The sequence below is a fragment of the Rana temporaria genome, chromosome 10 (genome assembly GCF_905171775.1).
Source record: "Rana temporaria chromosome 10, aRanTem1.1, whole genome shotgun sequence".
Taxonomy (NCBI): Eukaryota; Metazoa; Chordata; class Amphibia; order Anura; family Ranidae; genus Rana; species Rana temporaria.
Window position 1 is genome coordinate 69864450 of NC_053498.1, and position 21131 is coordinate 69885580.

The 21131-nt window shown below is 39.2% G+C and overlaps 2 protein-coding genes across 2 annotated transcripts in view; both read right to left on the reverse strand.

Annotated features, from left to right (window-relative positions):
- Nucleotides 1–250: 250 nt before the first annotated feature.
- On the reverse strand, nucleotides 251–674 carry LOC120915139 (39S ribosomal protein L52, mitochondrial-like). Its single transcript, XM_040325403.1, has one exon. The coding sequence runs from the start codon at nucleotides 655–657 to the stop codon at nucleotides 253–255; it is 405 nt and encodes a 134-aa protein (XP_040181337.1). The 5' UTR covers nucleotides 658–674; the 3' UTR covers nucleotides 251–252.
- Nucleotides 675–3010: 2336 nt separating this feature from the next.
- PPP2R1B (protein phosphatase 2 scaffold subunit Abeta) overlaps nucleotides 3011–21131 on the reverse strand; it is a 54527-nt gene continuing 36406 nt past the window's right edge. The window contains exons 9-15 of the mRNA XM_040325402.1: nucleotides 20327–20461; nucleotides 15920–16093; nucleotides 13711–13771; nucleotides 10516–10670; nucleotides 6199–6341; nucleotides 6025–6116; nucleotides 3011–4703 (exon numbers count right to left, since the gene is read on the reverse strand). Coding sequence (XP_040181336.1) covers nucleotides 4687–4703; nucleotides 6025–6116; nucleotides 6199–6341; nucleotides 10516–10670; nucleotides 13711–13771; nucleotides 15920–16093; nucleotides 20327–20461 — 777 coding nt within the window. The 3' untranslated portion in view covers nucleotides 3011–4686. The remainder of the gene's footprint in view (nucleotides 4704–6024; nucleotides 6117–6198; nucleotides 6342–10515; nucleotides 10671–13710; nucleotides 13772–15919; nucleotides 16094–20326; nucleotides 20462–21131) is intronic.

Consider the following 21131-nt stretch of genomic DNA (forward strand, 5'->3'; position numbering starts at 1 on the left):
CCTGTTAAAGCGCATGGACTCCTTTTTTGGTAACAAATTAGGGTCAACTCCATTCGGTAAGAGACCATCTATTACTGAACATTTTGGGTGCATACAGCAATATTGGTGAAGGTGGAACACTACTTCTTTCATCCTACCTTGATGACACAGGAGAAATATATGGACTTTGATGAAATTATTTTGCATGCAGCACTTTATTTTTATATTTTTTCTCTTATCTAATTTTTTTTTTTTTTTTTCATATTTAAAGTTTTATTTAGAGCTTGGTGTTTTATTAAATAATGACTTAGACTTCAGTTTGGTCTTCTGTTTAAAATGCTTTTGTTGTTCGAGGTCCTCCTGTTTCTCAGACCACTTCATTCCTTCATCAATTTCATTACTGAGAAGAACAATTCGGCTAGCCAAAGCCTTGTTTTCCTCTAGTCTCCTGATCTGGCCTTTCCACAGTGGGGCTGGACGTCCATCTGCAAAGCTCCAGTCTGGAAGGTCTGTCAAGGGTCCATACTCTGAATCCCTGCGAGCAAAACCATGCTGTTTTCTCCAGTCTTGCCCTGCAAAGAGCACAGCACTGTTCTGCAAGTTTCTTTTAAATGTGCATAATACAGATGTCCTGGGCACACCTCGCCGCTTGCATGTCACCAGCAAGGGCGCCGCCATCTTCCCGGCTCAGCTCCACCCCCTAAGTCCCTCTTATCTAATTTAGATTTTTTTCTGCACACAGACTTTTGCATAGTTTCCCACACATAGTGGGTCACATATTGATGTCACATTGAGTTACTACTCACTGTTTCCACATTTAATGCTCAAATCTGATTATTGTCATCACTTATCCAGTTATGGTATATTAAGTAGGAGCTGGTCATCTTGTTTTATGCTTTATAGCACTATATTTATTATTCAGTAATATATATTGATTAGGCACTCTATTTTAGCGCCCCCACTTTCCATTTATCATTCATTATAATCGTATAGATTATTTGGGGAGCAGCTTATATTTAGATTTATATACACAATTGGGGCAAGATATTTTTTCTTTTTCACTAGATCCTATGCATTGGGATATGTGGCTATTTGGGTGTGTACCCTTTACTTACTCCGTTTGGAGTTTATTATAACCCGTTTTTTGCTTGGTATTTATGCCCTATTTGGGGGCCATTACCTTTTTATGGTTTATACTATACTAGGTATGGGCTTACTACAGTTGGTTTAGCTATGTAGGATCATTGAATTTGGTTCAGGTAGGTTGACCTGCTGTGGTATAACAGGGTCTGTATACACAAGGTACCCCATTAAGTTTTATCTAGAGGAGCACATTCTTTTATGCATAATAATACATTCTATCCCCTCCTCAAGAGGCTGCCTAGATATTTTAGGCCAATTCATTTCTGCTTCTTGTTCCCATTTTTATTCTATTATTTTTATTAGTATAATTCCGTTGCCATTTTGTATTATATATTTATGTGCTGGCGATAATTGTGTATTCACAATTGTTTGCACAGTTACTTTATCACCTGCTTGGTTTTGTATAACTATGTGAATGATTAAATATGTAGGGAGAGCACCACCGCGCATTACAAACTCAACTCCAAGGGTTACATTCCTTGCATATCCCTGGTAGTTTATCCTATGGGGGCAGAAGGCTATCGTTGGGTCCCATTGATTGGCGCATCCTAGGGGAGTGGGCGTTCTCGTTGCGTGGTGCTTCTCTTTTAATAGGATGCAAGTGAGTAGTGCGTAACACCGCCTCAAAAGACGTTGACGAAACACGTAAGGCAGAGTTACGCACTCGCGTTACTTCCGGGAAACGCCAGGTGGAACGCAGCTGGAGCGCATGCTGTTCGCTAGCACAGGCGACTTTTACAAACACCCAGACAGCTTGTTTTTAATCAGCTTGGTAGCTAATAGTAGCCAAGCCTGGAATTTTTATTTTATTTGTATTTATTTATTTGCCACAACCGTTTTTTATATAAGTGCTACACTATGTTTGTTATACCTGGCAGTAGTGGCCGCAATAAAATTTTATTTGAATACTACACTATGGGAGCCAATTTTTTTTTTCTCTGAGGAATTACTACATCATTTGTTGCTGGGAATCCTTAATCGTGGTCGATCCCGATCTATCAAGGGGAGCCCTGGAGTAACGCAGTATCGGGAAGTCTGCACTATATGCCATACACCATACACAGATAGTAGGATCTGGTGAGTGGGGATCCCTGTGGGGGCAACACCGGAACCACTGCGAATACACCATTTGTGACATAGGAGCACCTCCCTCACTGCAAGAAGTTGCACCATATAAACTATCAAATCCTTGTTTGGAAGTAATAGAACTTTATGTCATAGTTTCCTCATAGGACAATTCTTCACCTATGTGATTCATATTTGGTGCATCATATAACTGTTGCTGTTAATTTTATGCCATCGTTTTTTTATATTATTATTTCAATTATGTTGACAAAGGATGTATCTGACACTGCACTGGTTGTGCTACATTTTACCTTAAGGTCATTTAGGTTCTTTGTCACTATACTATGGTTATTGGAATTGTGTTATAATATTGCACATACCTACATTAGGGTTGGTATAGGTATACACATATATCTTATCACTATATTGTTTATTTATGATAGTTTTTGCACATTGAATATTTTACTAGTTCACTATAGGACCCTTGGTTAGGAGTCCCATCCCCCTACCTATTTTTAGGGGTACAGAGGGGTAGGCAGCGCCATTACCCCCTTTTAACACTTTTTTCATAATGCTGATGTGGCCCACAATTAAATTGAGTGTGACACTCCTGGGACAGCCACTCTCCTTTTGACTTGTTATAAAGTTACTATGTTGTTTTCTGATCCGTGCTTCCCCTACCTGCAGCAAGCTGATGACATTAGGTCTGCATACACTTGGAATGTCTTTTGCAATGGGACAGCATAATGCAAGTCCCAGGATTAAAAAACATGAGTTAAAAGATAGAAAGGGAAAACTACAGAACAGGGAAATACAAGACATCCATATTGAATGGTAATTGTTTATTTCCTTTTTGTCAACCACTTACATTACAATTTCTACAGTCAACATCGAGCTATCCCTTAAAAGAGGGACCCAAAACAAGACAGATCAGTTCAACTTTACACTTTAATAAAATGCTCTTCTGAGATGATTGAGGTGCACGCTCATTGCCTGCAGAGAAATATTTAATTTTAAAAACAGGAGTGACATTTGTTCAGGCAATGTGATGCAAAGCGAACCAGCTCAAAACACACAAGGAATGCCATCAAGGAGTCAGGATTTTTAACACAATAGATGCTCTTCTGTCTGTAAGCAAACACCCGCATCATGCCAGATACGCACAAGGATTAACCATTGCATTTCATTCCAGTGACTTTAGAAATTAAAAGTTAAAAAAAGGGAAGGAGGTAACAGGAGGAACTTGTGTAGTCTTCAAAATAAGTTACAGGTTTAGTGGAAGTTGTATGTAACAGCCCCATTTCTTTTAAAAGACAGTCAAGACTAATCTAAAAAGCTAGGTCATGAACAATACTCTTAACAAGTAATCAATATCCTGTGCTCACATTTGTTATGCAGTTAAGCTTTATGGTGTTCACAGTTACCCCCTTTCCGTAGCAATGTTGAGACACAGGGTCATGTTATTAAACGATATTACCAACACTTCTAATTTTCATTCCTCTACAATGTCCCTTCCTTCCAATTAGAATAGCCAAAACCTCAGATAAAGTATGCAAAATACACCAATGCTTTTACCAGTCTGACGGCAGCTTTATTCCTTCTACAGCACCAGCCACAATTTAATTCTGGCCTATTAGACGCTTCAATTTACAAACGGTTCCACCATGTTGGCAGAAGCACTAACAGGTTTTACTCATTCCAGAGTACTTTTTTGGGCGACTCTGCAGGTGAAATCTATGAGGCAGCCAGCGATCTGCACCCCAAGTTGGAAGGAATAGATAAGATGTCTGCAGCAGAACAATATCTTCTACATTATATTACCTACTGATTTGGGGAAACTGAAGCTGCCTTAAATTTATTATGTGACAGTGGATTCCTGACCGGGATCTAGAAAATGCATTTGATGCAGATGCTCATCAACTGATAAAATACTGAAGAAATTCTAAAAATGTACTCTGCAGATTACCAAGTCTGTTCAAGACACTGAAGAAATAGTAAGCCATTTCTATGATTTATAAAAAAGCATATTTTGTTTTTCATTAAATTGATCCATGACCGACTAGCAGTCATCTTTCCAAATACAGATTTGACTGACCTCTAAAGACCTCTTGGATCCAAATTTTAAATCTAGATCAGCCCTCATATTGCCTCAGAAAAAAAAAATAAAAAAAATCTCAACTGAAACAGGGATCTGACCACGTTTCTGCCATTGAACCACTAACGCTGTGTTAGTACACCAACCACCACCAGTAACAAATAAGACTTCTGCAGTAGAAATGCCAAGAATACATGAAACTGGAAATGTATAAATAAAATAGTTTAAAAGGGGGGGAAAAAAAAGTCTTTTAGAAGAGGCACATGTTCAGAGAATGTGGTCTTCCAACAGTAGTTGCCGTATCGTATCCTTGAGGTCTTGACAGGTTGTTCTGCGGTTCCAAAACAATCATTCTACTACACACTCAACAAATAGTGGGGTGGGGGCATGGTCCTGGCATCCTCTTATGCCAAAGCAAGAACTGCAAAGGAAACAGACATTTATATTTAAAAAAAAAACAGACCAAAAAAATATATAAAGTAACAAAGGCCTAACAAACAAATCTTTCTTTCAGGAGTACTGTAGCCTAGTTGAAGAAATATACCCAAAACTATTTTGGCTATACTTCTCCTGGGGATCAAAGGAGTGCAGTTCGTTCTGCGCTCCTGTGACCCATCTTCAGCCGATAGCAGTGCAAAGTTTCATCTGGTTGAGGCTCAGGAAAGTTCCCGACTTTACAGATCCGCCGAGAGCCTGAGCCAGCCCCTCCTGTCCCATCCTCAGTCCAGCGCAGAGAGCCGGTGATTGACAGTCACGTGTTCTCCGCTCACTGAAGGCTGAGAACCGAGTGATCAGCGGCCTTTGATCCCTCAGTTCAATCTTAAGAGCCAACGGAGCACAGATACAGCATAGATTGATGCTGCATCCATCTAGGGGGGTATATTTTTTTTTTGTTTTACAAGCCCATACTTCCTCCAAGGAACTAATTTCATGAAAATAAAACCTGTATGCCTACTGAACATATGCAATATTTACCTACAGTGTGCTATCAAGGTGATTAATATTAGCAAATTATACACAAAGGGGAGCTACAGAGAGAGAGTTAACATTTAAAAGGACAGCTTTACCTTTTAGTAAAGGAATACAACAGTGTCTGCTTCACCATCTGCTGATCAGACAGTGAAAGAGCAGAAGCAGACCAATTAGGTAATCTCTGTTCCTAAGAGCATGTTCATTTTCAGCACATTTGCATGCAGCCAGCATACCTTGTTGGCTCCCTTCCCTGCCCTCTTAGTCTGTGGTATGGAGGATTGCAAGAGAAAAATATATTTTTTTTAAAACAGCAACAGGATGGGTACTTGAGGGAAGAGTGTCCCAAGTGCTGGTGGCTACTGTGTTAGGATGAGATTTGAAGCACTCTGCCCCCAGATAACCCACGGTGGTGATCTTCCAGTGCTGGAGGGCTTAATATGAGCCATCTAAAAATGCGTCAGGCACTTATGTGTCGAATATGACCTTTTATTCCCCCCGCTCCATACATCGAATCTGTATTATCAATCAGCTCCCAGTTCGTAGGTGCTCCATGAACAGAGAAATGGGAAGATGAATTAAATGTCTGCCTCCTCCATTCATTAAGAGTGTTTCCACTTAACACAGCATAAGAGCCTTCCCTTGTGCTGTTCATATATAAAAAAACTAATCACCGAACTTCAGCTGTGATAATGAATACAGAGCTACATTCATTAGTGTCTAAACTTTAATAATGTGGAGGTCAAAGGCATCTGACTGTTTGTTAAACTTACCAGTTATTGCTTCCTGTGCAAAATATTTCACATCCATATCCTCATCCTGACCCAACTTCTGAAGTACAGGCTTTACATCAGACTGCAATGTGCTGAAATAAGAAACGTATCAATATCATTTAAGATAGTAAGGTAGATTTAGCAGTAGCTTGCAGGAGGAAACTAGATACATACTTGCTTTCCAGGACTGGTCCTATCCTTTGTAGTGATTTAGCCACATTGAAGCGAACATTAGCTACTTGGTCAGCTGCCATCTTTAATACAATAGGAAGCATCAACTTGGTGGTGATCTCCTTGCCACATGCTTCAGACAGGGCCTACAGACACAGGTAACATACATTAACAGGACAAGCCCATACCACATGATCTCTTTATTAAAATGTAAAGGCATTGAGAAAACATTTTATTAAAACATTTGTTTTAAACAATAAGCGCTTGTATCAGGTTGTAGGCTAAAGTACAACACATACCAAAAATGAGGTGTTGCATGTGAACATCATTACAAAATTAACCCGTTCTAAAATGGAATTGGACTATTCCTATTCATGCTAGTAACCCAAAAGCCACCATTATTGCATTATAGTAAATGTCCTATCACCAAATCCTGTGTGTGTGTGTGTGTGTGTGTGTGTGTGTGTGTGTGTGTGTGTGTGTGTGTGTGTGTGTGTGTGTGTGTGTGTGTGTGTGGGGGGGGGGGATAAAAAAGTGTTTCTACACTAAACCGATTGTGATTATACAGGTTCAACTAGATTTTTTGGTAGCAAAATGAAAATGTTATGTAGCAGGGTAGTGAAGGGTTTGCACAGATGAATAGTTTTTTTGAAAAGGATATAAACTTTATGCAACCTTGTAAAGCAAGAATACCAAAGGTCAGAATTAACTACAAAGCTGTATTAGTCCGCTCTATAAAAGCAGAAGGTTGAACCGTCGTGCCTGATGGAACAATTTGGTATTTCATATATCTACCCCCCAATTACTTTATGACATGCTTCTTTTATCTTTGCATTTATTTAATTGATCAAAAGCATTGTAAGTTGTTAAATACAAAAATTAATGGTGTACCGTAATGAAAAATCTGTGCCGAAAGTAAAAAAAATAAAAAATAAAATCAGGATACACTTGACCGAAAATCTAAATATATATTTATGAATTTAGCCAAAAAGGTGGCAATAATGGCTGAAAATAATGTATTGTGTTCAACTTTTTAATTGATATCATGAATTTCAATGAATACGATTCTAATTTTCAGCCAGTATTGGCACCTTTTTTGGCCGATAGGCTGCTTACACACAGGTTTTGAAGTGCATTTGCATTAAAAAAAAAAAGAAAAAAAAAAAAAGAAGAAAAGCTCAAAGAAAAGTGCACCCTCTTAAAAATTTTCTATGTATGTCTTTACACTGGTCCATTATGCTTCGGTTGTAGTTTTAAAAATCCTACTAATCCACATTTTTAGTGCATATTTGGTCAGAAAAAAAAGCACCAAAAACACCCATTGCATTGAAAAATGTGGCAAAAACACATATTTTGGTGGCCATTATCGGCACCTTGGCGATGGTCTTATTTTCAGTGGCCGAAATATCGGTGAATCCCTAACAAAAATGTAGAAATCATTACATCAAAAACACACACGTGTTTTTTTTGTTTTGGGGGGGGGGGGGGGCACATTGGTCACAAATCTCTTCCTCTAGGGGTCCCTTACTGGCGTTTCAGGCTCCTCCTTTTCTCAGTGAGCCAACATAGGAAGCAGCTTTATATGGTGGCACACCTGCAAGCTTGCTCCCTAGCTGGGCCGTGTGTCTATACACGTACACTGCCCCCCGCTCTCAGGATTTGACAGCTTGAGCCAATGGATCCCACTGCTGCCTCTCTCACCTGTGAGGAGAGAGATACACAGACACCAGTGCTGCTAGGTAGGAAAAGACTCAGGCAAGTATGTAGAGGGGTGATAGGCGATATTTGCACTGGATCATTTGTTTAAAAGTAAAAAAATGTTTAGCTTTAACCACCACTTTAACCCTTTCGCCACCAGGTACGTACATCTTACGGACATGACAGCGGGGGGTATTACACACAATTCGGTGGCTGCAGCCACGGGGATTGCACGTGAAACCGATAGGCAGACACCTACCTGCCTGCCAGGGGAAAGCATTCTTATGGCTATGCTGCCACCTGATCGATCACACACTGATACTGGCGCCACACCCGCCACCATGCTTACCGGGCCTTGCGTGCCCATCTGTGGGTCTGGGAGCTCCATGGCAGGGAAGAAGAGCGGACACACGTCCGGAGGCTCCCCTGCTTCTTGTGATCCAGAAAGCGACATCTGTTGTCACTTCTGGGTCAAGCTCTCGGTGTCCCGGAAATAATTTAGTGGAGCACAGTGGAGACATGCAGGGTCTAAAATTTTAGATCCTGCATATCTCAAAGAAAACCCGTCACCAAGAAAACATCACATATAGGGTAAAAATTCCACTATGTGATGAAAAAAATAAAAAAAAAGTAAATACATTTTTTGTATTTATTTTTTTGAAAAAAAAATTACATAAAATCCCCTCCCAGATATACACACGTACAAACGTAAATACGGCGGTTGCAATACACGTTACATATCGCCGTGCACGCCTGAAATAGAGCAATAATTTAAAAAAAATTGTAGTGTTTGTTTTTATGATTTGTGACTTCATAAACTACAAATAAACTGTGACTCAGCAGGAAACTTCATTCGGATTATGAAGTCACAATTATTGGAAGCAAACAGCGATAAAAAATGATGCAAACTGTGCAACCAGATCTATCTAAAGCAGGCATGTCCAAAGTCCGGCTCGGGGGCCAATTGTGGCCCACATTCTGGTTTAATGTGGCCCCCCTGGTAATTTGGAGACATATGTATATTTTGTGGCCCCCAGGGCCACAAAAGATAAATACTGTATTTATCGGCACTGCCTCGGATGGGACAGGGAGGGGTGCGGGATGAGTGCTGTCAGATTACATACAGGAGAATCTCCTGTTTACTCTGCGGCGTCTGCAATATGAAGTCCCGTCTCCGGGGCTGCCATTGGACGACTGTTCTGTCTATCATAGGAGGCGGGACTTTGTATTAAAGAGGCTGCCATGTAAACAGGAGATTCTCCTGTATGCAATCTGTTGGGGGCTCGTCCCACCCCCCTCCCTGTCCCACCCGAGGCTGCAGATGGGCATCAATCAGGCTGCATTCATGGCAATGGTGAGGCTGCATTCATGGCAATGGAGAGGCTGCAATCATGGCAATGGAGAGGCTGCAATCATGGCAATGGAGAGGCTGCAATCATGGCAATGGAGAGGCTGCAATCATGGCAATGGAGAGGCTGCAATCATGGCAATGGAGAGGCTGCAATCATGGCAATGGAGAGGCTGCAATCATGGCAATGGTGAGGCTGCATTTATGGGCACTGAGCCTTATTTTGCTTCACAGTTCCTAATTAAATTTTTTATTTTTGTCTGAAGCTTACCTCTTAAAGTGAAGGTGCGTGTTATACACTGATAAATATGGTATATCCAAATAACACGCCCAAGCTCATCTCTTCACCACACACAGCCACAAAGGCAAGAGAATTCTTGTTGGGCATTGGCAGTGTATTAGTGCTCAGACGAACACACTTAGACCGAATTTTAATGGTTTAAAGAATTTCAGGCAAAATAGTCGGCCCTCACGAATATTCACTTCATCAAATCCGGCCCTTTTTGAAAAAAGTTTGGACACCCCTGATCTAAAGTGTCCCACACGCAAATGGGACCTTCGATATCATGGGATCATACAGCTGTACCTCTAGTATTGTTGTGTACCTCATCCAATGCAAAAGGAGTAGCAAAGGATCTTATGTTGGTGAAACAGGACAGAAGTTGCAAGCGAGGAAGAATTTGCACAGACAAACCAAATCAAGGAACATAAAAAAGATGAGTTCTGCACACCTGTGGGACATCACTTCTCACAACCGTACCACGCTATAGAAGACCTCACTGGTTTAGTTGTTAAAAGGGAATTTCAGAACTATCCAGGAAAGGAAAACTTTTGAACTAAGAGTGATATTTTGACACAAAATGGCCTAAATTTAGATACAAGTTTCCTTACCAATTATCCTACAGTTTTAAAACCCCCCTCTGACTGTCAACAACCCCCCATCTTAAGCTATCCCTCTGTATTATCTCATTAGCTTTGCTTGTTTTATTACCATGTACACTTGTTTGTGCGCGTTTCTCCCCCCCCCCCCCCCTCTTACCTCAGATTTACTTTATTTTTATTAACATTTTGCTAAAACTTTTGTGAATTAGTACTGCTGGGACCTTAAAGAAGGGGACATACCCTGAAAGCTTGTCCTGAAAAATTGTATGTTGGTGCAAATAAAGTATCACGGACAGTACTCAAGAGTCTGTCACAAGTGCACCAATATGGCTACAATCACCTCAAGCTGGAACATAGTTAGAAGACATAAAACTGCAGAAATTAATACTTACATTGACACAAAAAAGCGTTGTCATTCGATGCAAGTAGTTTGGATCATTTGCCATGGCCAGAACTTTTGGCACAATGGTATTTTGGGCCCACTCAGCACCAAATTTTTCCACCAACTTCATAAGATTATTTGTTGCTGCTTCTCGAATGGCATAAACTGCAAAAGAAAAAAAAATCCTTCATGTTAATCTTTCATTACCATTTAGTAGGGCATAACTATTGCATTATTTAACTTTTTTTTTTTTTTTTTTTTAAGAATAAGAAACAACTCAAAAAGATACACTAATTCACCCTAAAACCATCTACAAGAAATTATAAACTCAATAAGACAGATCCCCAACAATCATCCACAAACACAAACTATTGCAGCAAATGCTGGTGATGCAAATTTGAAAAGCGACTCGCTCCTCCATGCCTTCTGGCAACAAATTTAAACAAAGGCAGAGAACTTACGGACCATCACATCCCAGATGACCCGGCTTTCTTCCTCCTGCATAAAACACTACATTCCCCCGTAAACATACAGGAAATCTATCCTCTACCACCTTCTGAATGCCGCTGAATCCTACATCCCCCCCCCCCTCTATGATGGAAGGATCTTTCCATCAATATTTTTGTGGATACACAGAGTAGAAGACATTAGGCAAACAAAAGATCTTATACTCTACTCCCAAAACAGATAGGATTCATACTGCACCACATTTCTACTGGAGGATCTTTGTTCTCAGCAGAACCTAAAATCCTCCTACAAGAAGCCTAACCCTAAGGAAGAGCCAATCTAAAGACAGATAAAATTATTATTATACAAGATTTATATAGTGCCAACAGTTTGTGCAGCACTTTACAATGTAAAATATATGGAGAACACATCTTGTTTGCGTCAATTCCATGCCATATTCATTGTAAAGTACCCTGTACCTTCTTTGGATTTAGCCAATCCAAGCTCAATGCTAGGTTTCTTGTAAATCATTCTTCTCTGAATCACTTGCATAAAATAAAAACAAGTGTCTATAAATCAGATAAAGCAGATAAAACAGATAAAACAGTGTCTGCAAAAGTGAGCACTGATAGCAGAAAGTCCATAAAATCTTTTCTCCAGACAACATCCTGAAACATGCTATGCGAATAACAATTTAGCGTTTTAACTGTACAGTGTGAAACAATCTATTCCGCCATAGCCTAATGCAGGCATAACAGAATGTTCGAGAGCTTTAATGTACAGTTTACCATCTATAACAATTGAGAAAATAGTGGCTGGGAGGAAGGAATATCCAAAGGGACCATCTAATTAATCGACAAAGGTGTCTGGTACCACATCCTAAGAACAAATCTGCACAACAAAACCTTGGAAATTAAATTTAGGGACTTTTACGGTACCACTGGAATATGATAAAATTTAAAATTATACAAAAATTAAAAGCATGTAAACCATGAAAAAAAAATCATATGGATACAAAATTACACATGTACAAGAGTTGCAGGATACTGTATGGTAGTTTCCTCATCATCCCTGCTATGATTGGGTTGCTTGCTGATGCATTTCACAGGTCGCTGCCTGCTTCATCAGGAAGAAAACTACAGCCAAGCTCCATCATGTATGTATAAAAGGGCATACAAAAGGTAAACACAAAAGTACTATGACCAGTTACTGCCAACTTCCACACTGGATAGGGCAGTTCATCAGGCATATGTCCACTATCACCTTAGGCCCAGGTACTAGCTCACTATTACTATAACAAGTTATAGTAATGGGGATTGTCTTGGTAATTCTTAGGTGTCCCCAAATGGTGAAATAAGTATCCAGAGGTCTACATGTGGTGACACAAAGCCAATGGGGGAGAAAGAGGGAACTGCCGTTTCCCTCGTCAAGCCAGTTGTGGAGTTCGCCAGTGTTCTGTTATACAGATTTTATCATATAAAACACTGCATACATGTTCTAGAAATTGTAACATTAACTAGATGTATCCATGATCAATGAAAATTGGTTTGTGGCTGTCAGACTCCAGCACTACAGTGCAATTAACTTCTGAATTCCAATATCCAGACAGACCACACAGCACATCAACAAAACTATCTGCATACCCATTATGAGAAAAGTATTACCTACTTTCTTACTGGGTACATAAACACCCTTCCTGTCCAGGCCAATATTCAGCTTTCAGTGCTGTCACTCTTTGAATGACAATTGTGCAGTCATACTACACTGACTATATAATTTTTTTATTTTTTCAGACAAATAGAGCTTTCTTTTGGTGGTATTTAATCGCCAACGTTTTCTTTTTTTTTTCTTTTTTTTATTTATTTATTTACATTTTTGTTGTTTAAAAAAAAAAAAAAACCAAAAATGTAAATAAATGTAAATGAATAAATAAAAAAAAAAAAGTTTTCATAAATTTGTTATAAAATTGTCTGTTACTGTGTGGGACCGATGTCCCGTTTACACGAGCTGGCAACAGGCTTATCAGCGCGAGGAAAAGAAAAATAAAAAGAAGATTGCAGGCTTCTGTTTACATCATGTGATTAACTGTCATTGGTTGTCAGCTTATCACGTAGTAAAGGGACGGGATCCCAAGGAGTCAGCGATCAGAGTGTGCCGCCCGTACCCCGCAGGCAGTGCGAGCACAGGAGGCTGTGCATAGATGCCCTCCCGGCAATCCAAGCACTTGCTGTAGCCATATTCCGGCTATAGCGCGGGCGAAGTGGTTAAAGAATTTATTTTAAACAGGCACACAATAACACCCACACTTCGCCTTGCATAAGTAAGCACTAAATTCAGTAACACATAGCTACTCGTTTCTACCCCTCACTTACAGCACTCAGATCACTGAAAGAGGACTGGTTACTATGGAGGATTGGTTCTTGCCCACAAGTCTATAAAACAGAATACGTAAATCTTTACTCTTCTAGCTGAACAATCTTGGAATCTGTTTTCTAAGAAAATTTAACAATACAATTTATAACTTGTGCGAGTGGAAATTTCCAACCATTTAAATCTGTAATCCTAGGCGTAATACAGTCTTATCATAGAAAACTGCCATAATCAAAGAGCTTTTGTGAAATCCAAACTAACAGTGATGTAAACTGCAGTTCCCGTTAAGGTTCATTATGATAAGAATTGCAGACTGATTAAATCAGTCACAGGAACTTAGACAGAGACATAATTAATAACATTATCTTGGCACATCTGAAACACTTACCATGGTCAACAAGCCAAGCCATGCACAAAGAATTCAGCTTTTCATCAAAAAACTCAACACCCTGAAAACAATGAATGGGAGATTCAGTTTAGATATTACATATAACCAACATTACTAAAAACAAAGACAGTAGTAATTTTGGGTGGTCAAATATTGCATCCAATGGGATACTGGGTGAGAATCGGATCAAGTAGTCCTTCAAGCGAAACTTTACCCATAACAGTTTGAGAACCATTACCATGTTACTAAACCCACAACAGTAAAATCAGTCTGTATATGCAGCATAGCATGCTTGTTATACTCACTGTGAAACTTAAGGGGTTAATCCTCTGCATCGTGTAAAAAGTCTGTTTTATCCTGTATGCATAGATCCTTCCCTCCTGCACTGTCTATCTGGGGAAAGCCAGCCAACGCAGACATGGTAGCCAACCTGTACATGCTCAGTTGTGTCCTCTAGCTCTGAGAACAAGTAAATGTTCTCTCCAGCATAGCCAGGTCACATGATATTGGCATCACAAGTGGGCATGTATACAGGCCGAAGTGGAAATATCCTCCTACCTGAACTCTCAGCACTGGAGAAACTGTGCAGTTTATCACTGACCTTGGTATACAGATCAGCCAAAAAGGTATATAGTGGCAACATTTTAATGTAAAAAGATTAATAAGCTGTGGGGCAGATAAACTATTTTCATATTACTGGGTTTAGGAACACTTTAAGGTTAGTTTAAAAAAAAAAGAACATACAGTATACTATCAAAATTAGTGCGTGCTGAAAACTGCCCATTTGTTCTTGCTGGAGGCCGCCATTTTGCTCAACAGCAGAGAAGTAATATCCTTATTGAAAACTCTACCCCTCTCCTTGGTCTCAAAAACTGTCACTTGCTGCAATTTCCAGCCTTGAATATAGGTCTCAGCTAGAGAAGGCGGCTGACAGAAGCTTTACAGCGATAACGTTTACAGTGCTGCTGCTGAGAAAAGGGAGAATAAATCAGGGAGATATGACACCACCTATGTAAGTTTTACTCCGTCTCCCTGGCAGCACAGTTTGTCCTACCACCTCTTACACTTTTTTTCCTTAATCCGCATTCCCACCAAACAGTCTCATTCCTGTTGCTTATTTTCCCTCTCAGCAGCAGTAAATCTTTAGGCTGTCTGCCAATTGGCCTTTAGTGACTAGCTGATTATACAAGACAACAAACTCAGTGCAGAGCAGGGCGAGACGGTGCATTACTGGATTTTAAACCTGTATAGGCACTTATTTTTAAATGTTTTACATAGCTATACCTGCAAAGGACCAGCATGAAGTAATCTATTAAAACCCAATTATCTAAAGTTAAACTTTCAACAAAAAATGAGAAAAAAAAAAAAAAAAAAAAAAAAAAAAAATTAAAAAACACATACAGATTTGGGTGAATGGGGGTTAGCTCAGTCTGCTGCTTATTTCATTGTCCAGTCAGATGTTGGGGGGAGTAAAATTACCTTTAACAACTTCAATACTGGACACTTTTACACCCTTCAGAGATGTCACGCTTTGAACGACAAACTGCGCGGTCATGCAACACCGTACCTATATGACATTTTAATAATTTTCTTTGATACAGATACGTTTCTTTTGGAAGCAAATAACCAGCACTGGGTTTCTTTTTTTTTGCTAAAATGAAAAAGACCAAAAATTCTGGAAGCATTTTTTTCTCACCCACAATAGTGCAGTGTCACCATAGTGACATTTTATATATTTTTTTTTTTTTTCTTTTAAACACTTCTTGCTTATTACATGGATGATCACTGTAAAAGCAATTTTAGAGGTCATGAAAGGATTCAGGACTCATTTACAGCCATTGCCCGATACAGGGTCACTGTAATTGTTTCAAATACCAAGTGATCACTATGTCCAATCACAGAGACCACAATAGTGAGCAATGCGGTCATGAATGAAAGCTATTCACAACAGCTGTTTTCTTGTGATCCCTGTGATTAGTCATAGTGATCACATGGTACCCAGGCAATTCACATCGGCCCACAATATTTTTAGCTCTTGCAATTCCTCCATTTTAGTGACATTGTATTTTAGTGGTACTGCATTAGTGAACGTGGTAATGCCATTAAACCTTGCTCTAAGATGTCTGCTGCTGTGCAGATAATGGAAGTTAACAAAATATTATATTTTATTCTGTTTTATGCTGGGTGTCTGTATGTAGCAGGTACTTACCAACTGACCAGCAAGGAGAGGCATGTACTCAATGATTGCCAGCCGCACCCTCCATTTGGTGTCCTCTGCCAGCTCAACAATGGCTGGTAAGAGGGACTGAGAAAGCTGCCGTATTCCAATCACTTCATTCACGCAGTCTAGGTTAGATATAATATTCAGCCGTACTTCTGGGCACTGGGGAACAAAGTTCAATAGAATTAAGCATAGAAAATGAGTTTGCTCGAGTCAAGACTTTTCACTTACTGCTTTTTATTCCCATTAAATAAACCACAGCGACAACAGATTACATCATACTTCCATACGCAAATGTAACCACTGTTACAATATTTAGCCACCCTTCCCGAATGCAGTGTTCCTGTGTGCATATTCAACAATGATATACCTACAATTATTATGAGCCAGCGCTAGTCCTCTCTCTCCATATACTGTAACGCGATTGTCTACTTTTTAAAAATTATTACATTGAATGAACTTTAAAAACATTGTCAGGAGAACAATTATTGCAAGCGGCTATTACTGATTGAAATGTGGATTTAAGTTTTATTATTTGCAGGAGTATAAACAAATGTCCTAATAAGAAGCTTTACCTCATGTCTAAATATAGTCTGTAAAGCTGCATTTGGTGTAAATACGGAACTGAAAATGAATGTAAAGTTTGTTCAACAGAAAGCTGAAAGAAGACAAGATATGTCAATGTATTAGAACAGTGTTGTGCATTATTGCTGCAGTTAATGGGTGGTTATCACACTGTCCTTTGGGGAACATTCCAAAGTGTCAGACAACACAACCCCCTGAGCTATTCAAGACTGAGGCGGTCAATCACCTCCCAGCAAAAAAGGAAAGCATAAACAATGTTCTTTTTTACAGGGTGGCACCAATTTATATTTTGTACTGCAGATCAGTGGTCATCGCCTCCTGTCCTCAGGGTCCACTAACAGGCCAGGTTTGCAGGATAACTGAAATACATCACAAGTGATATCATTTGCTGCTCAGTGACTGCAGTATTCTAGTCTGCATCTCCCCAAGGTAATACATAAAACCTGGCCTTAGTGGTTGGAGTCCTCCTTCACTTACCTCATCCTTCGATTTTGCTTATAAATGTCCTTATTTCTTCTGAGAAATCCTCACTTCCTGTTCTTCTGTCTGTAACTCCACACAGTAACGCAAGGCTTTCTTCCTGGTGTGGAGAAAGCCTCTTGAGGGGGGAGAGGGCGAGCAGGAGTGTCAGAATGCCCACTAACACACAGCTCCTTTCTCTATCTGCAAAGTAGAGAGTGTCCTGACTTGCCTGCTCTCCCCCTCCCCCTCAAGAGGTTTTCTCCACACCAGGAAGAAAGCCTTGCATTACTGTGTGGAGTTACAGACAGAAGAACAGAAAGTGAGGATTTCTCAGAAGAAAGAAGGACATTTAAAAGCAAAATGGAAGGATGAGGTAAGTGAAGGAGGACTGCATTAAGGTAAAGGAAGCTATTTGGGGGGGAAAACAAAAATTCCTTTACAACCCCTTTAATGGCATGGAATCTCAGTGGAGGTAGTCGCAGTAAATGCAGCTTCCAAATAGACTAATAAAAGCAAAACATCTACAACAGTCCATAAAACTGATTCATATTTTAGCAAAAACATCCAACCAAATGCATTTTTGTGCCTGAAAGCTTGTATGTTTGTTATTACAACAAAGTAGCTGTCAGGCACAGGTAGGGTAGGCAGCTATAAATGACATGACATTTCTGTAAAGAGTGGGAACAGTGGAAGGTTTTCATAGGCATTTCCAAACATGCTGCTCCTGAGAGAGAACTACAACAAGAAATCAGATGGAAGGCCATCAGCTGGACAGAACTGATCATCTTTAACAATATACAATGATAATCAGCCGATACATACAAGGATTCATATTTGGTGACATTTGACGACATTCAGTGCATTAAAAAAAAAAAAAATATGTTATGCTTAAAGCAGTATTAAACCCAAAACCAAAAAGGCTTTTCCCTCTGCTTTCACCTGGCGATCTAGCCTGTAACACTTTGTTTTAGAGTATCTACACTGGATGAAGGAGCACAGGAAAACTTGTGGACAGCAGCGTGATTAGTCTGGAGCATGGGGAATGTAAGATGCACTAGTAGATTTAGATACACTAACAAATTAAAACCAAATTCCAGCTCACTTTATAAGCAGTTACACCAACAGATTTATTACTTTTGAGATAAAGGTTTTGCATAAATAAAAGCAGGTTATTGTAAGCACCCCGTCTGTGTTAAATGGTTTGCCTCAACGCTCTAACTGCTTTGCAGGACAGCTTGTTCTGTTAAAAAAAAAAAAAAAAAAAAAAACTCGCTAGCCAAACCAAGGTGAAAATAAAAAGAAAGAAAACCCAAATAATAAAACAAATGCAGCCACATCTAAGAATTGGCAAGGTTTGCATTTGGGTTTATTACATTTTTAAAGTGAAACTTTAGTGAGACTTCCTATGGTAATAAGTGGAAGCCAGAACTTGCAGAGGGCACCTACAATAGGCAACATGTCATCCAAATCAATAGGGCATACACATACCACCATAATCAAATGCAGAAAAAAAAAATACTACTCCTCAGTTCCCAACCTAAGCAGCCAAGATCAGTCTTCAAAATCTTCTAAATGGTAGCCAAAGACCATCATCTTCAGTCAGCGAGATTGTAGAAATATTTGTATAGAGATAACAGACCAGCAATGAACAAATGAAGGAGAGCTTGTATATATAATGTAAAAGTATGTAGAATTCAATCAAACCCGCACTAAATGTGCCTGTATAGTATTCCTGTTCATTTTCTAATCAAAAATGCTTATCAAACCACAGCGCAAAAACATTAAAGTTCCAATGTGCTCGCACCAAACCATTAAAGCGCCAGAACTGTGCATACATAAAATATATAGTCCAACAAATTGTACATTTGAAACAAATTATACAGTGCAAAACAATATATGCAGACTAAAAAGTCCCCAAAAACGTTCTTGCTGTTGTGCAGAACTTCCTGCAGTACGTCAAATGGTCACATGGTGAACTGTGCTCCACACAACCCCCATTGTGCCTTTATTCACCAGATAGTACGGACAATGCATGTGGGTCTATTGGGCTTAAACTGGTAAGCGGAGAGATGTAGCCACCAATCCTCCATTTCTTTCTATGTAGTCACCACTCACACATGGACAGACAATCTGTGTAGTACTTTTTTTATTTTGTAAAAAGTTAAAAATTACACTTGGTGTTCCAGAGAATGTATGTCCTGCTTTATCAATTTTATGTTAAAACAAACAAGAACATACTACACAACACAACTTCTCTTTTCTTCTTGTATGAGTGGCGACTACATTAGGAAGAAATAGATGATCGGCGGCTACAACTCCCCACTTACCAGTTTAAGCCTAATAGACCCACATGCAGTATTGCCAAGGGGTCCATACTATCTGGTGAGTAAAAGCACAAGGGGGTTGCGTGGAGCACAGTTCACCATGTTTGAGGGGCTTTAGGAATTTCTGCACAACAGCACTTCAAAAGAAAGTTTTTGGGGACTTTTTAGTCTATATATAGTTTTGGGCTTTATAATTATTTGTTTTAATTTGAAATATACAAGTAGTTGGACTATATTTTTTATGTATGCACAGTTCTGGCACTTTAATCGTTTGGTGCGAACACATTTGAATACGGTTTGCACTGTGGTTTGATATGCACAAAATGTGCAATTATGGCTACCCACATTTTTACAGAAAAACAAGTTTTAGATGCATTAGCACAAGTTAAGCATTTAACTATGCCTAGATCAAAGTTTTGAAAAGAGTAGTTTTCTGTCACTCGTTTTATAAGGGAAGGTAAACCTCTCCAAAGTGAAGAAAATCCTTAATTTGCAAAAAGAGGCCATGTTAGAAGACTTCCCCTGTTTTGGTCACAAGTCAAAATTGTGAATTTTCTCACTTTTAGTTTGGGGACAAGAATGGTTACTAGGATAAATAAAAGTGAATTTCCCCCTTCCCGCTCTATCAAAATATATAGATATAAAAAATAAAAATAAAAAAGTGTTTCGATAATTTTTACATATTTTATATAGCGTTAAAAAATAAAAATAAAAGGGGGCTGGGCTTCAAATAACCCCCTGACAAATACTGAGGGGTCTAATTCCCATTTCTTGACCAACAGTAGAATCCTCTTCCTAATGTTTGTGTTTGCTCTATGTATTGCTCTAAATTAACAGAAAAGTCTTTTGAAAACACACTATTAATTCTCTCACACAAAGAAGGACAAGGGGCATTAAAATCAAAACATGATCATTTTAAAATCCTGAAAAGGAACGAAGATGATGTGCACAGACAATACAAAATGTAGATTCACATAGTTTCATTTGTAAAGTCCAAAGATTAACCTGAGAAATTAAACACTACCTCATCTTTCAACTGAGCCAAGAAGAGAGGCAAGAGGTGTTCAATTGTATTTTCCTTGCCTAAAATTGTGGATAATCCCATGATTACAGAGGCCAGTGCAGACTTCACATGCTGGTTTGTATCAGATACCAGTTCCTATAAAAAGATGATAAAAAAAATAAGACAAAATTAATTTCAGTAAATACATAAGAAAAGAAAAATTAAGCAATTCTTTAATAAATCTGACATAAGTTAGCAGCTATTTTTTTTTTTCTGGTCATAATATCTCAGGTCTGCAAAAGTGACAGTAATTATGATTAGAGAAAACTCTTCTGGTTAGTCTAATGTTCTGCAAGAGGTCCCTAGTGGTTATGTCACTTGGCCCCGGTCGCTGTTGATTTATAGCTGTCCAATGCCGACTTTTGCATTTCCCCTGCAGACTGCAACACCGAGTTCTGCCAGACAGAGGGATACCACACAGACCGTAGTAGTAGGTTCAAATGCCAAGGCTTCCTGCTCCAATTCTTGCAGCACACTCAGCTCTAGATTGCAAACAAACTTTATTCTCGATTCTGCCTCCCTACCTGCTTTCAGGTTTGAATAGGGGTAACTAGCTACCTCTAGCAGACGGTGTAGCCATAAGCTTGGGGTCCTTGCACATTATGGTACAGTAGCTATAGAAACAAGAGACCCCCCAATGTGACTTTAAAGGCAGTGGGTAATGGCGGTAACCAGAGTAAAAAATATCCAAAAGATTGAGTATATAATGATCAGTAAAAACAATAAAGAATCACTATACAGAAAACGATGTACAAACGCAAACGGG